The 17,587-nt window shown below is 34.4% G+C and overlaps 1 protein-coding gene across 1 annotated transcript; it reads right to left on the bottom strand.

Moving 5' to 3' along the window:
* Nucleotides 1-2,116: 2,116 nt before the first annotated feature.
* On the bottom strand, nt 2,117-9,924 carry LOC129226136 (uncharacterized). Its single transcript, XM_054860735.1, has 6 exons — nt 9,711-9,924; nt 7,051-7,115; nt 6,842-6,943; nt 5,911-5,952; nt 3,828-3,863; nt 2,117-2,281 (listed from the first exon to the last, which is right to left on the bottom strand). Exons 1-6 carry the CDS (start codon nt 9,823-9,825, stop codon nt 2,225-2,227), a joined length of 417 nt encoding a protein of 138 aa, XP_054716710.1. The 5' UTR covers nt 9,826-9,924; the 3' UTR covers nt 2,117-2,224.
* Between the last annotated feature and the right edge of the window lie 7,663 nt (nt 9,925-17,587).

Genomic DNA, 17,587 nt, shown 5'->3' on the forward strand with positions numbered 1-17,587 from the left:
AAAAAAAAAAACACTCCTGTTTTAGTCCGGGAACCAGGTCAATTATTTCCTCGCGAACGATAATTAGTGAGAGGCTCAAGGGAAACGCCTCGTGAAAGTCAGCTGGTGTCCATGGGTGGAATGGGCGGTCGCCGGTGGCCACTCAATCATGTTTAAAAAAATAAAAAAGTCAATCCTTTCCTCCCGGCTGAAACTTTGTCAAATTATAGTTGAAACAATATCTCGAAGGAAAATACAAAGCTGACTTAACGCGGTGGGTTACGAGTCAGCTGGTAGGTGGAACATGCAAAAAAAAAAAAAAAAAACCTTTTCTCTCGGCTAAGAATTTACCTGATGACAGTTTATATGCAACTATGAATAAATACTCAAGTCAGCTGGCTGTAGTGTACCCCCGGTGGAAGAATAGTCAGCTGGTACATTGGAAGTAGAATCGATTATTTCGGAAAGGGCGTAAGTCCAATGGATTCCCGTAGGACTTACGCCCTTTCTGAAATAATCGATTCAGTTATGACACAGGAGTTAAGCGGGAGCATCCATCTCCTACTACAATGCACCAGCTGACGAGTTTTTCCTCGACTTATTGTCAGCTGACTTTATTTATTAATTAGAGAAGTACAGTGCCCGCCGCTTATTAAAATCACATTCGTTCGGGGTATATTTAATTTTATAAAGCGGCTGATTTTATTATCCGGCATTCAAAAAAATGAAAGGTTTTGAAGTTTAAATACTCTAAAAATAAATTGAATTACTTCATTTATTTCTGTTTTAAGTATTTCAAAAGGCAGTTATCATTTTAACTAAACATGAGGTGCATTTTTTTTTAATAATTATTTTCACAAGGATCTTAAAATGTAGATGTGTTGTTGTTTGCTTAGCAGAATTGGGAGAGCCAAGATTCAGTATCGTTTGAGAGTTTGCAAAGTGTTTTGTAACATTCAACATATTTTCCTCTTTGTTCTAAAGTGCATCGTACATTATCAAGCGCTTTCGACATCTATTGAAAATTAAGAGGCAAATTTGACTCTGAGATTTCCTCGTCTTCTGAGACCGATTCCTTCACTTCTTGGTGCTTCTTTAAAAAATCTTACGTATGATGTTCAAAAGTTTGATTTTATAAAACGGCGATAGTGATTTTATTAAAAGATGGTTTTAACATGTTTTGGTATTGCAATGATTCTGTTCTTCCAGATTTGATTTTAAAAAGCGGCTGATTTTATAATCCAGTGATTTTATTAGCGACGGGCACTGTATATTAACAATCAGTTTACAAATTTTCATCTGGGAGGAAGTGACATATGCGAAATTACTTCCTTATTTCTAAAGATTGAAGAAACACGCGCTAGCATAGCATGCAATAGTGGTATCTAACCTACTGGCTGCGGGTCACATTCGTCCCGTGAATGGATTTGGTCCGGCCTGCGAGAAGCTAACAAACCAAATGACCGGCATTTAGTTGATACTTGATAGTATATTTTCTTGTTGCATTTTTTCGAAAAAACTAATAATAAACGAATATTAAATGAATAGCTAAATTAATATTTGAAGAAAAATTAAAGAGTGGGTAAAAAAGTGAATGAATAAGAAAATAAATGAATGAACGGACTCATAAGTAAACTACTAAATGAAGGAGTGTAAATAAATTAATAAATGAACAACTAAGTGATTTAGTAAATGATTGAGTGAATAAACAAAATAAAGTATTTCAATTTGCTCCGCATGTACTTGATTGATTGTACAAAATATTTAAAATACAAATAAGCCTAATACTATCTAAATAAATACTGCACCGAATATTAGAAGGTCTCAATTAATATTTGAAGTGTTAATAACAAGAACTTTATCATTTTATAAAAACAAAAATAATTTTTGGCTTACAACAAAATATTACAATACGAGCAACCAGTTTTTGAAAATTGCCTGTATTATCATAATCGTAAATCCTCGGTGGTATTCTTTTCCTGACTGGAGTAGACTATAATGAACTACTACATAGTTAAAAGAGGCGTGGGGGACGTCCGTCCAAGTTTTTAATAAGAAAGCTGACAAAGTTAACGTTTATTAAAAATATGCATTCAGAAAATGAGACAAAAAATACTCATTAAGATTGTTACACTGGTTTTCAAACTTTATTCGCATCATTTGACACAATATGTGGAAAATTATATACAAACACTAAGACAATTTCGTTTACTTCGAATTAAAACTTAGAGCAATACCTCCTAAGTTACTTCGAATTGGAGCCTTGTTCTTCCATCGCATCCATTTTTTTCTTGAAGCAAGCCTGGAATATTTATGCAAAAATTTATACTGTCGAATCAGTTTACGTTGACAGGAAAAAAGTTTCAACTATACGAACTACAATTTTCAAATTCCCTCCAATACTGTAATAAAGCTTTTGTATGCTTTAAATGTCTGAAAAATGATTGAGCAAGGAGTAGACTTTTTAAAAATTCAATGATCAAAAATATGATGATCACTGATCATTATAAAACTTAACTTTTTGGGCAAAAAAGTACATAATTTATGTACTTTATAGTACGTTCTAAGATTTTTTATTATTATTATTTATTTTTTTATTTCCATTTTGACTTTTCAAATATATTTCAAATATCTTACCAATTTCGGTGATAGTTTTAGCCACGGTCGTCATTCAGTAAATCATATGTTGCGATTGTGTAAAAGCAAAGTTGTTATGTGGAGATATACTTATAAATGAAATTTGAAGTCACTGAAATACTTTGTGATTCATTTTAAAACATTTAAGTTAGATATCAATTTTAAAATTTATTTGCGAATGTGAATTAATAACTTTGGTATCACTCGTCGATAAATGCTTTTTCTTATTGATAAATGACATTCGATAAAAGATAGTCAATAAATGATATTTATTAAAACTGAAAAAAAAATAATAATAAATTTTAACATTGCTTCATACTTATTGATAGCCAGCGGCAAATTCTATCGCTTTATCAATATCGCAGCTTTCATATTTCTAGAAACTGGGGCATTTCTTTTAGAAATTGTTTAGCCAAAGTATGCACAATATCTGACTTCTGGCTTTAGCGATCTACCTTCACAAAAACAAATTTTTAAAATCAATGTGAAAATAGCAAAAGTATTTTTTCACTTAAATCCTGCAAATTAAAATGTTTATGAGAAATATTCTAGCGAGTTATTGAGCAATCACGATTGCTTATTGTTCTCACTCGACCGTCTTTGATGTTGTGGTTCCTTTTTCAGCTTGTACCAGGATCCTCTGCAGCACTACCGCACACCGGCCTCTGCAGGCACGACTGTCCCCCGGTAGCCGCTTCTCCTGGTCGATGGCGTCCATGTCCTAGACACACGCACGCTCATACACACACATGCCTTTACACACATACACACACGCCTACGTGCAAACAGACAGGTCTACACACACACACACAAGTCTACACATGCACGGACGCGCACCTACACACACACATATAACCGCCCAGGAGGCGGGATAGGGTTGGGGGGGAGGACAGGAGCCGTTTCTAGAAACAATAACTCCAATGAGTAGAGTCCTGTCGCAAATCGTGATTGCGAAACACATAATTTGAATTTAATATTTCAGAATTCAAATTAATTTGGAATTTTTTTTTTATTTGACTTGATTTCGCCTCAACCAAAAAATAATAGACTTAATGATACTTATTCCTTGGTTATGCTTTGGAAATTCAAAAATCGTAGTTTGAAATTAATAATCACGATGTAAATTAATCCGACTTTTTGCAACGAGATCATCATTAAAGGTTACTATGAAAATACATTCACGTAATCTTATTCACTATTCGTTTACTTACCATAGTCAATTCAGCCGCAGCTAGAATTTCTTCTTTCTGGAAGTATAATATAATCGGTGAAAAAAACTGAAAACAATAAATCAGGAAAAGTAAATGCAGAAACTATTTTCAAACTAGCAGTGTTCGATGTCTTATGATGTCCCGGAAAAGAGGGGGGAGTTTTACCAGAAATCAGCAAAAAAATTCGCTCGCTTATGTAATAAAAGCGTCAACTTTTCAAAGGCAGAGGGACAGTTGACTCCTTGGCTTTTTTAGACTTCATTGACCCCCCGTAAATGACTGACCTGATCCAATCTCAATTGCAAGACCTGTTTAGTTAGAAAATGATTTGAAATGTTTATCTTCATTCAATGAAAGGAATCAAGTTAAAGTTAGTGTCAACCATTGGTGGCACAAAAGATTAGTTACACTGTAAAATATGGGCATATTTACAGGGGTTTTTTTTTGTCTTGTTTTGAATATCAGAGATAGGCTGAGAAACGCTGATTCGAAAAACAGCCAGAAATAAATAAATTTTTGACATAGTCAACCCATAGGGTGGTATGACAGTAACGGTAAATTCATACAGTCGACTCCCGCTACAACGCAATTCGACCTACGCGAAATGGCTATAACGTGAATTTTTCACGAGTAGCAAATTTTAGAACGAACGCGAATTTTTCGCCCACAAGACGAACTTGTTTGGAAGGAAGTATCAGCTTCGTTATTGGCAACTAAATATTGATTTCATGAATGTTATTACATCCATTTAAGCATCACTGACAGCTAAAGTTCCCACACCAAACTAATCTAGTGGTTCAAATAACCACTCAGCATCTTTTTTTTTTTTTTTTTTTCATTCTAAATATAAAAGTTGATGAAATATAATGGCACCTTAGTGTCACCTTCATCTAAAGTTTGTGAAGATGGGAAGAAAAAGAAAGTTTCTGATTAAAAAAAAAAGAAAAAAAGGCTAAGATTCTCGATATGCTTAAACAACTACAAAACGTCAACGGTAGCGCGACAATAAGTATGAGTGACTCTTCCATACGTACAATGGAAGCTGCTCTTGTATTGAGGATTAATAAAGAGATCAGCGTTACTGTATCTACTGTACTATTATAGTGCATCAGTTTAATTTTACTACATGCTGTGCGAACCGTGCTTTATTTTGTCTTTCATCCCCATTAGTCATTCATTTTGTGCATCTTAAAATATTTCATGTTGAACAAGTGTTTTTTATTTTAAATGCATTAAAAGATCAGTTCTTTATACAAGAAACTGTAGTGTATGGCTAAGGAATGCTTTAGAGCTGTTTGAGGGATGTTTATAAGTGCGTAAAAGTATTTGGTATGCTTTAAAAAGTTTGTATACATATATTTTTGCACAACGCGAAATTTCGACTTACGCGAGGAGTCTTGGAACGCATCCCTCGGGACTCGACTGTATTAAATTCGACAACACCAGTATAAGTAAGGCGCACATTAAAATTACTATTGGTCTTACAGTAACTTATGACAATGGAACCTGTGTAAATTGACCACTTGCGGTGCACAACTTAAGTGGTCAACCTAAATAGGTGGTCAACTTACAGAGGTTGATTTATTTGATATAGGGCTAATTCCGTGCCTGAAAAAAGCGGTTAACTTAGACAGCAGGTGGTCAACTTACAAGGGTAGTCAACTTGACAGGTTTTACTGTATCACAATAACTAATATTATTTATCTGTTCTAAATGTCTTCGTTGCGCAATAAACAATTCGTACTCCTCAGGCGCAGCGCTGGGAAAAATGCCTATGGATTTTTCTATCTATTGGAAGCATAAACTTACGTTAAGATTTTAACACACTGGCACACGCAAGAAGTTTGCGAGTAACATTTTGTTGATCTTGAAATTGGCATGAATTCATTCATTAAGCTAGCGTCACTTCGGAAAGAACAGCCACGAAAATTCAGTCAATTACTGAGTTTCCGTTTTATTTTTAGTGCATTACCTTTGATTAAAGTTTGCAAAGCTAAAAGTTAACGTTTGTAGAAATTACATTGTTTTTTTATTACATGACATCGGTTAATATCATTTAATTATTTCTTGAAAACCTACTTACTTTTTCAGACTTCATCAGTGAGTCTTGTTCACATTTTGCTGTCTGTAAAAGAAAATTTTAGAAATTACTTTTTAAGTGCCATACACTGGGGTTGGACATGGAAAAACTTTCGTTAAATGATACCCTAGACTGGCGGTTTCCAGCCTTTTTTTCTTCGTGAACACCTTCCAAAATCTGAATTCAAAATTTTCTTAGGCAATTATAGAAATGGCTCTAAAACGGGCGAACCCCTTGTGAATAATAAGTAGCAAGCAAAAAAACAAAAACGAATCAAGCACACAATAAAATTTGCGAGATTTTTTTTTAGTATTATTGCTCAATTGATAATGACAAAACAAACACATAATTACAAAATATAAAAGCACAAATGTTTCTACAAACTAAACTAATATTTAGAAAATGAATTCAAAACAAATTCAACAAAGAACTAGCCCAGTGATTATTATTCATTGCTATTCAGTCAACTTTGACAAAAATCTTCATGGGAGCATGACTCAAATATCTGCCAGTTTTACATTAAGTTCAGCAGTTAATTTGCTTTTGTATTTATCCTTTTTCAGATGGAAAAGTTGTCCAAAATGGTAATAAAATTTAAAAAGTATTTTTCTGACACAAGGCATGTCTATAACAGACATAAGAGGTGTCTAAATCAAATGTCTCTGAGTAAATCTAGTGTGATCAATACGAAGACGGGCTATAACAACTTGTTCTCATCTGGTGATCTTTGATGACTTAAAACCTTTCGTCAAGGGCTGGATGGAATAAGAAACAAATGAATAAACGACGAATAACAAACACTCAACAAGCATGTTAAAATTACTTCATTATAATATTATTCCCGCGAACTCCTTTTATACATCTCGTGAATTCCCAGAGGTTCGCGAACCACTGTTTCGGAACCGATGTAGATAGATGGATGGATAGATATTACCTTCAATAATTCTTCATCATCAGTTTCGCAAATATACTGTATCGCAGTCTCAAGTTTATACTCTTCCCAATCCGGATGACACTCAAGCGTAACATCTGTATGCTGAAATTAAATTACAGAAAAGGCTTAAATTTATTCCTCAATTAGCTAGATGTGAAGAAAAAAGCTTTTTCGCTAAAAAAAAAAAAGTTCTTACAATCTCTACTCACCATTGAATCTTCGTAAACTTTTATACATTCAACCAAATAGTCTTTTATTTCTGCCATATTTTCATCTAAATTCGAAAAAAAAATCAATGTATTAAAATTCACTTACAGAGGGGGAAAAAAACGAAACTACCAAAAAACTTTCAGTAAAGTTTAACATAAATTACTCCAGTAAGAATGCCATAATGAGCGTGTTGTTAATCAAGGAAGAATTTTATGTTGTGACGTGGTTCAGCTGAAAATGTGTCTCATCGAGTCGTATAACATGTTTTCAGTCATCCACTTCACGGGCGTCGTTAGCACGGGGGACAGGGGGGACACGTCCCCCTCAATATTTTGAACTCTTCAAAAGTCCCCCTCAATATTTGAGAATAATAAATGCGCAAACAAACTCATTTGTGATTAAAGAAAAGAAAAAGATTTTGAACCAAAATAGAGCTGCTGATCTACCACGAAAACGAACAGAAAATGACACCCCCTGTCCAGCAAAAACTGCCTTATCTCCGCTTCACCATTCCTGTATTTCTGGGGGACAATGAAGCGTTTTATATATTTCACCTTTTAGTCAGACAACAGGATTCAATATTATTTTCAATGCAGCTTGGTCACGGAGAGATGGTGGCAAAACTGGAAAAGGAAACCAACCACTTCGTTTTGTAAAAGGAAGGATCAGCGAGATCGCACGAGTAGTAAAATCTTAACTGCTTGCGCTTTCTCACTAATGCTATCTGTTAAAAAAAAAGGAGAATACTGTTTCCCCTTCCAGTTCATCTGCCATCTCTTCGTGGTCAAGCCGCATGCTCTTCATTTACTGTACAACCATCATCATGTTCAGACGATTCATAGTAAGAATTCCAACCTACTATAATTGGGGCAAACTTAACCTGGTGAAAAGTAGAGGATAAGAAGGTCCGACTTCTTGGTATTACCGCTCTGCCAAGTTAGATTCGCGTCAACTGAAGTTGATATCCTTTTGGATTACTGTATGTATAGTTTTTCACGGCTAATCGCTAAACTTAGTAAATCAATTTCTCCCTTAAGAGCTGAATCGTGAAACCTTCTTTTATTGCTCTTCTAGATCGTTTCCCAGTGATTTCGCTGACATTCATTTCAGGACTATGAAGTCCACATCCAGAATCCTTTCCTTCAAAATTAATGTTTACCATGTCTATCTTCATTTATTAAACGATTCCCCTGTAGTACGGTTCTGATGTTGAACTATGACAATGTTTACCTCTTTTTGAGAAGTTAAGTAAAAAGGGAACGCGTTATTGACGTGGATTTCAGTTGGAGTGCTTTCGCAAAACTACAACGAAATTAATCCAACTCAACTCAAACCAATTATCCTTCCCAAAATGAGGTAAAAGTTGTCAAGGACATAGCTCAACTCTTCAGAGCTGCCCTAGACACTATTTTTGTATCACCAAAGATTATTTGTTTTATGTAGGCTGTTTATGCAAATTATCATATAATGCTGTAACCGCCGCTACGCGGCCAAGTTTATAACTGAAAGTTAATTCAGTCAGAAATAGGTTCTGTTTTTTGAGTGTAATGTGCTTGTTTTGCAGCGCCAGAGTGTCTCTAATAAAGGTGTTTTTTTTTTTTGCACAAGGTGTTAAGTGCATTTTTTGGCTTAGAGCTATCGAAGTTGGTAATTTTGGCCAACATAGGCCTTGTCCTTAACTTGAACCCATACAACGCGTAACTCAATTTTAAGAAACTATTGTGTTAACATTGTATTACTCATATTTATCATGTCAATGCAAAATGTCACATGTGTTTATTACCATAACAATGATAGCTGAAAATGAACCTCCCCAAGAAGTATGTCATTTCAACATCAACCTTGGCCAATTGAGGCAGTAAGAGGCAAAGGGATGTAAGTTGACGTTTTGAAGTTTTGAGTAAAGCTCGTTTAAAGTTTAGATCCTTATATTAATGCCTTTTATATTTTTTCTGTATCAAACTGTATATCCGAACTTCAGTGGCGTAGCTAGGGTGGGGTGGTCCGCCCCATCCTAGCTACGCCACTGAAGGGGCGGTGCACTGAATAGGGGCGACAAGTTAACCTTTTTGATGTGGAAAAAAAAAACGTATTTTCTAAATAAGAAAAATATTTGAAATACACACCGCCAGCTCAGTCAATTCCAGCCGAGGATTGCAGTTTCGTGCTTATTAGCACTCGTCAGCCCGGCATAGCAGTGACTGAGCTGAAGGTGGAAAAAAAAAAGGTGTAAAATTCACCCTTAGGAACATCCGAATGCAACCAAAAGGGAAGGTGTGCACAACTAGACACCACTGGGAGTCTACGTACCAAATATCAACTTTCTAGGACATACCGTTTTTGAGTTATGCGAGATAAATACGTACATACACACATACACACATCCGCACATAGCTACGCACATACATACGTACATACGAACGTCACGAGAAAACTCGTTGTAATTAACTCGGGGATAGTCAAAATGGGTATTTCGGGTGTCTGTACGTTTCTAAGCATATATCCTGGTCGAATCGAAAAAAAAAACAAACTAAACATTTGTTCAGCGGTGAGCAAAATGGAAATTAAGGCCGATTTTTCAGTGAAATTTTTTTCGCGAATACAATACATCCTTTTTTGCAAAAGGAAGTTAAAGAAAAAAAAATGGGGAAGTACTTACTACAGTATATATTTTTAAGAAACTTCAATGTTTCCTCCATTTCTTCGTCCTCTTCTGACGAAATTACTTGCCCCAAAACAACAGCAACGACTATAAGTACTGGGAAGAGTTTCATTTTCAAAGATGAAAATTATCGTACAACTATTTTTGAAACAGAAGCGTTTTTACCCTTGAGTGTTTATCGTCCTATTACTTTGCAGTAGCGATTGTGGTATCAAATTCCCTAGGTCGACTTCCTCCAATTCTAGCCATTTTATCTAAATTTTCATCATTCATCTAGATAAAAAAAAAGGTTGACCTTCTACACTGACATACAAAATCACGAGATCTTTTACTTTGCCTAATACAACAATATCTGATGCCGTTGTGTCAAACCTCATGCTGTGTTTGTCCAAAAAAATTTTTTCCTCTAAATACCGGGGCACGCTTCTATGTTCTTTCAATGCCGTTTAGTGTGTGGTGGCTCACACACTAGTAGTTACGTCATTTCAATGAAATATATCTTATTTGTTTATGCAGCTGAGCAAGTTTTTATATTTTTTGCATTCGACTTTGAAATTAAGAAGATTAATTTCAATCTTTATAAATATTCTATAGACATAGTCTGCTGAACATCCTTACTCTAGATCAGCGGTTCCCAACCTTTTTAGTTGCGCGGCCCACCAGTTTTGTAGAAAACACCATTGAGGCCCACAAAACTACTATATATTATATTGCACAGTCAAAATTTACTTTCGGGGGGGGGGGGGGGAGGGATCTGCTCGTATAACTGTCCTTAAGTGTAAAAGTCATCAAAGTTAAAGCTGCATTAGATTTTTCCTCTGCGAGGGAGTTGATATCTGGATTGAAACTGGATAGTTTTAGCCTCTAATAACTCGTAACATTCGATGCATTTCTACATTATTTAAAAAATGAAAAATAAAAACTGCAATGAAAAGTCTCACTCAAATAGGTAGGTTGTCAAAAAGCTCATCAATTGTCTCAATTTACTGGTTTGTTATGCCCGTTAAACAAAAGAAGAGCATTTTTAACTTGAAGCTAATTTGTACTGTTTTCTTTGGCAATTTTCTTTAAGGGAGTTTCTGGTTCATTCGGAATTCATCATTAATTATAGGGGAAAGTCCATAAGAAATAAGAAAAATCTTAAAGTTCCTTATTGGCTATGAGCCAGGGTTCTTGAATCAGAGTGACGTACGTCTAATAACTGAATTTAAAAAAAAAGAAAAAAAACACACACACACACACACACAGAAATCAAGACTCCAAGATTTATTTTGATATTTCACCTTCTCGACCCATGTCCACGGCCCAGTAATACGCTGTTCGCGGCCCACTTGTGGACCGTGGCCCCATGGGTTGGGAACCGCTGCTCTAGATCATAACTAACTGTCGATACATCTTACTACACATTCTGTACAAGAAAAGTTTACATTTTTACAGGGAAAAATTGATAGAATCAACGCCATCAAGATCAAAACTCTTTATCAACTTCATGATATACTCTGTGGCGACTTCTGTTTAGAGTCGGCAATTAAAAACTTTATCCGCATTGAGTAAATGGTGGTTTTGCAATTACAAAAGACGTGATTGCAGTACTTTTGCAATTCTGTGTGATTGAAATAATCTCTCTTTGTCATGGTACAGTGCAAAAGGACAGTGATTATTTAGCAAAATTATGCATTAGTAGTAAAAAAGCACCCTGCAGTAAATCGATTCAAGATCGGTTAAAATTTTATAAACACATCTTACGAAATAATTCAATGAAAAATCATCTGATTTTAAGGGGGGTCCGGGACACATTTTGAAAAGAAATTTATTAAACAATTTAGAGTTTTGAAATTTTTTGCAATGATTCACCATCTATTTAGTAAGCAAAATCATAACATAAATATTTTTTACAAAATTTCAATTTAAATTAAATTTATTTGTTTAAACAAAATCGGGTTTCTTTAAATTTCTAAAACTCAAAATATTTTTGGTTAATTTTCAATTTTTTTTTCAAATAATTATGCACAACTATCTGAGTTTTAATTTTTATTCGGCGATTTAAAAAATATTAATTCAATAAAAAATAAAAAACATTTGAAGAAAAATTTCGAAAAATTCGAAGATACTTTTTTAAAAAAAATCCTATTTTTTGCAGTAATGATTTTTTTCAAATTCGCCGAATAAAAGTTGAAGTAAACTGTTTGAAAAAAAAAATGCTCCAAACTTCATTAATTTATCGTTATTAATTCTTGACTTATAAGAGTTTGAATGCAAAAAATCAGGAAAAATTGCATCACGGAGAAAAACGCGTTTGAAGTTCTATCTATTTCGCACCATTGCTTATGAAATTCAGTTAATGAAAAATTTAACAAAAGCTCTGGATACAGAATGAAGGGCTTTCTTGCTTTCCCGGAAGATATTCAAAAATTCAAGTGAGGCAAAGGTGAAAGAAATTCCTTTTATTTCCCTACAAATTAAAGCAGTCTTTCGTGATGAAGAGTTAGAAAATAAACTGACAAAAGCAGAAAAAGAAGCCAGGCGGGCCTTTAAACAGTATGAAATTCTCATATTAAAAGTAGATCTAATTACGAAAAGGTACAGGATGGACCATTTTGGTTTTAAGACAAGAATCAAGCAAGTATTATTAATGCAGAGTCCCCTTAATCTAAAGGGCAGAAAGAAAAGTTGAGATTCGTTTTATAGTTATAACTTTACGTAAAAATTTAAAGGAGTTTTTTTTTTTTTTTTGAGCAATCATGATTGCTTATTGCTTTCATTTGACTGTTTTTGATGTTAGCTGATTTTTCCCACCGCCACCCTCTGCACCATCACCGCGGCCAGGCGGGCTCCTCACGCTGCTGCTCCCATAGCGAAAGCCGTCTCCAGGTTGCATCCATGTCCTACACACACGCGCATACATACACAACTACACACACACACAAACACACATACATACAGACACTTACACATATACACACACAAAAACCTACACACACACACACACACAAAACTACCCACACACACACACAAAACTTCCCACACTTTCATGCCTGCACACAGACACAAACACACATATCCCCCCCCCACACACACTCGTGATTGCGAAAAACATAATTTGAATTCAAGATGTCGAAATTCAAATTAATTTTTCTTTTCTTTTTTTTTTTTTTAATTATGTCCAGTAAAAAATAAGTAAGAGTGGACAGAGCGAGAAAGGTATATTTAAAGTATAAAGAAATCAGACAAAAACAAAATAATTGATTGACTGCAGACTAAAAAGAGAAAGATATATAAAATGTAGGCTTGCATGAGATAAAATTATGTATGTCATGTTGTTTGTGCCCGTCATTCTTTACTAAATTTTGACGCAATTATTTTATTAAAAAAAAAAAATCCTCGAAATAATTTGAACGAACGACACAGTTGCATGCTTTGCTTTTGAGACGTTGTTAATAGGGGGCGGAGTCATCGCATATTTTCTTGATGTTGTTTCATTTTTGTTTTAGGAAACGTAAAACTGAATAAAAAATTAAATCACATCACAACACTCTTCTACTCAACGAAAATCTTTATTTATGTCAAACCGTGTGTTCTGTGAAAAAAGTTTAAATCAATATTTTTTAGATAAAATCACATAAGATATTAATAAGAGTTGAAGTTATTTCCTTTCAGTAGTAAAAAGTTCACTTTACGAGCTATCCTTTGGTTTTATTTTTCCAATTCCTTCATTTTCCTTTGACTGAATCCTCAGATGCAAAACACATCTTAAAATACAGTAAACTCCCGATTATCGACGGTCGGTTTATCCGCGGGTTTTTTCACTATTTTTTTAACGGTCATTAAATGTTTTTTAAACTTATGATTGTGTTATTGTTCGTTTTTAGCTTTTACATATGTACATTTTTTACATTCAATGTTAGTAGCTGGATTGTAGCAATGTTTTTAACAAAAATTTAAATGTATGTGTGAGTGTTTATTCATATTTTTTAGCTATTTTATACAATTGTACCGTTTTTTTTAACCTATTACTCGGATTATCCGCGGTTTTCGCTTATTCGCGGTTACCATACCACCTTATTCCGCGGATAATGGGGAGTTTACTGTATACATTACAAAATATGCAATCAAGTACACAGCTCAATGAAATTAAAAGCTTGACTGAAGGAGAGTTGGTCAAATATAAAACGTTTAGAAAGCGAATGAACCAGACCCCATTTTAAGAAATAGTTGGGTGTAAAAATAAGTTGAAAAAGCATCGTACTGTTCGGCCAATGATAGATGGGGGAAAAAACATCCGGTTTCTTAGTAGACGTGGACATGTTCGTTTGCTGTTAGGAGTACCAACTATCTTTGGTACCAACTTCTTCCTCGCAAGTTTAAAATTAGAAATGCTTGTAATTATTTCTAATAATTTCTTTTTGGAAGTTCCAACCATTTTGTCTTTTCTAAAAATATTATAATCATAAAACAAATTCTCAAGTTTTAGACTCAAATAGTTATATCAAATGAGTTAAAAATATCCTTCCTCCCTACTGGACTGTTTCATATGGGCTTGCCTTTACTAGCCGCTTGGCAAATTTTCCACGCTAAACGTAGTTGAACAGTTAACAGATGCAAATAAAGTTCATTGAAATGGCAAACCGTCTTTGAGAGATGATATTCTATTCATCAGTACCAAAATTAGAATCATTCCACGCTCGTAACAGAAGATGGGAACTGTGACTCTAGAAACCGACATGTGATTTTGAGGAATTTTATTTGGATCGCGTTGCTTTTCAGTTTATTTTTACCGAATCAACAATTCCTGAAGAAAGAAGTAATTTTTCTCTTGCTGAATTTGAGTAGGAAAGAAATGACACAAAATTTTAAATGAATTATAATTTAGTTTAGACACTAACCCTACATTTTCTGAATTCTTCACGTTCAAAAAAGTTTTGAAAGCTGAGACGGGGCTTTTCGGCTATATATAAAACATATATTCTGAATCTCAAGTTCCGATAAGTCTGAGTCTTAAAAATTATAAGAAGATTTATAGCTTTTGAAATTAAATACATAACTAGGCTCTTCAGTCCTATGTTCACTCCAGACCTATGTTCAGTGAACGGCTGATGAGTGCTAATAAGCACGAAACTGCAGTCCTCGGCTGGAATGACTGAGCAGGCGGTGTATTTCATGTATTTTTGCCTTATCCTTGGCTGTAGGCTGGTAACTTACTGAAAATACTTTGCCTTGCCTTCAATCTTCGAGTTGAACCGCACCATTGCTTCGGTCAACTCGAAGATTCGGTCACTCGTCTGGTCAGTGCTAATTCTATATTAGCTACCAATTTGTTTGGCACTCTTGGCGTCCTTAAGAGGTTTCGACCTCCAGTTCAGTCACTTCCTATGCCGGGTTGATGAGTGCTAATAAGCACGAAGCTGCAGTCCTCGGCTGGAATGACTGAGCTGGTGGTGTATTTCATGTATTTTTGCCTTATCCCTGGCTGTAGGATGGTAACTTACTGAGAATATTCAGTAGTTTTTTAATCACGTTCACGCGTGTATATATTTTTGCATATACGAACGTATGGACAACCGAGAATTGGTTGTCAAGATTGGTCGAAACATTCATTTCGTAAAATCCCAGTTGAAGAACCATGAGTTTTCTCATGACATTTGTATGTGCGTCGTATGAACGAATGTACGTATCTCGTATTACTCAAAAATGGTATGGCTGGGAGAAGGTAAGATTGAAATTTGTCGTGCTGGTTCTGAGTTGGGTATAATTGTGCAACCCCCATTTCCTTTGCATTCGAGTGTTCCAAAGCGGTTTTGACACTTTTTTTTCCTCTCTCTTTTTCCGTCAAATGTGTTTTAATTTCAATGCAGACAAAAACAATGTCAAAAATTGACTGCCACCTAGCACCACTATCGCCAAGTTGGCGTCTAACTTCCCGAAAAAAATGATATATTTCGAATTTGGTGTCAATATGGCGCTGTTGACGACATTTAGTGATATGATCATTGAATCAAAATTAAAACAATGAATCTCTGAACAAGTATTTCCGCATCAGTTCTGTGCAAACTAAGGATATTAGTTAAATTGCGTTTGTCTCTCTAAGGCAATAAAAAACACATAGCTGAGTTAGATTAATTTTACATTATATTTTAGAAAAGTTCAAGTAAGATGGGGTTAAGTGTTCATAAGTTAGGCTTAACATATATCCTGATTCCAAAATCACTTAATTTTAACTTCTCAGGCAAGTATAAGTTAAATATTAATCTCACTAAACATATATTTCTTTAAAGAAAACGGGAGGAAATATGCCTGAGCTTAAATACAATACAAAATTCGAATTAGTGCAAGGTCTTACTCGTGTAATATTTGGGAAATTCTTAGCACTTTATCTGAAATCACAGCTTTTAATTCATTCTAGTAGAATAATTAATGTTTCAAAAACACTTTTGATAAATATCGATAAAAAGTATTTGCAGATATTGAAGTAGATTAGAAATATCTTGATTTATTTATTTATGTTTGTTTTATTTTTGTTTTTAAATAAAATAACATTTTTTTCATATCTCTTTGGGTGAAATAATTTCTTGTAGTCTTGTTTGGGTAATTTAGGCACTATTCAGATGGTATCTTTAATATATTCTTAAAGAAATATACCATTGGACATTTTCAAACTTCCTTGTTGATATTGATAAAATCGAGAAGAAAAATTAGACTAAAATGCTTGGTGAACCTTCTTTTGACCATAATTGACCATCCCAAACTTCTAATTTGTTTAAACAAAGTCAGTTTCTAAAAACAGCTAAATATGTTGAGCACTAAAAAAAATTATGGTTGTTGATGATTGGTTTTAAATTTTGTTTTTATCAGTGACCACTTTACTCCACCCTAGTTCGTTTGAGCATATGAAAAAGAAAATGGCATAATAGTATTATTGAATTCAATTTTTTTCTTCCTAAAATTAAATGCAACGTGTTTTTTATTAATGAGGTTAAAATAATGAGAAAAAAAGCGAAGCTTTTGAAGAAATCCCTGCATTTATTGTCCACTTAAGTTGAAAAACCTGGATTTTATGACCACTTTACCCCAAAAGACCCTACTAAAAAAAATCCAGTGATGTGCTTTGATTTTTTTTATAATTTTTTTGCTCCGTTTGAGCAATTTAAAATCATCAACATTAGATAAAACCACAAAAATTAAATCCTCTGTAGCTTTAGGTCTTTTGCGAAGAATTTTTAGTTTTATTTTCAAGAAATCTGCTCATCATTAAACGAAAATACGAAGAAGGAATTTCGAAACGTTTATCTGAAATCAGATGATCGTTGAGTGTTTGAACAGAATAGTTTTTGGTTTTCTCAAATGCTAGTTGTAGGAGGCGGGTCTGACTGACTGTCGTAAATGTTCCTCATCTACTACAGTCATTTTTTTCCGTGAAACCTACGACGATCATCTTTACTAATAATAAAGCTGAAAGTCTCTCTGTCTGGATATCTGTCTGGATCTCTTTCTGTCAGGATCTCTGTGACGCGCATAGCGCCTAGACCGTTCTGCCGATTTTCATGAAATTTGGCACAGAATTAGTTTGTACCATGGGGGTGTGCACCTGAAAGTGATTTTTCGAAATTCGATTTTGTTCTTTTTCTATTCTTACATCCAAAATTATCATAAGATGGACGAGTAAATTACCAAATTATCATAACGTGGAACCGTAACATGGGCAAGCCAATTGGCGAGAAATTCGTCATACATTATTTGTAAATTTACAGGCGAACCAAAAGACCTTCTGATTTTTCTACTACGGGAAAAGCCGTGTGGGTGCCACTAGTGAAGGAATAAAGTAATCACATCACACAATCTTCCGCATAATGAAAATCTTTATTCATGTAAAAACGTAC

Source organism: Uloborus diversus, chromosome 1 (assembly GCF_026930045.1).
Source record: "Uloborus diversus isolate 005 chromosome 1, Udiv.v.3.1, whole genome shotgun sequence".
Classification (NCBI taxonomy): Eukaryota; Metazoa; Arthropoda; class Arachnida; order Araneae; family Uloboridae; genus Uloborus; species Uloborus diversus.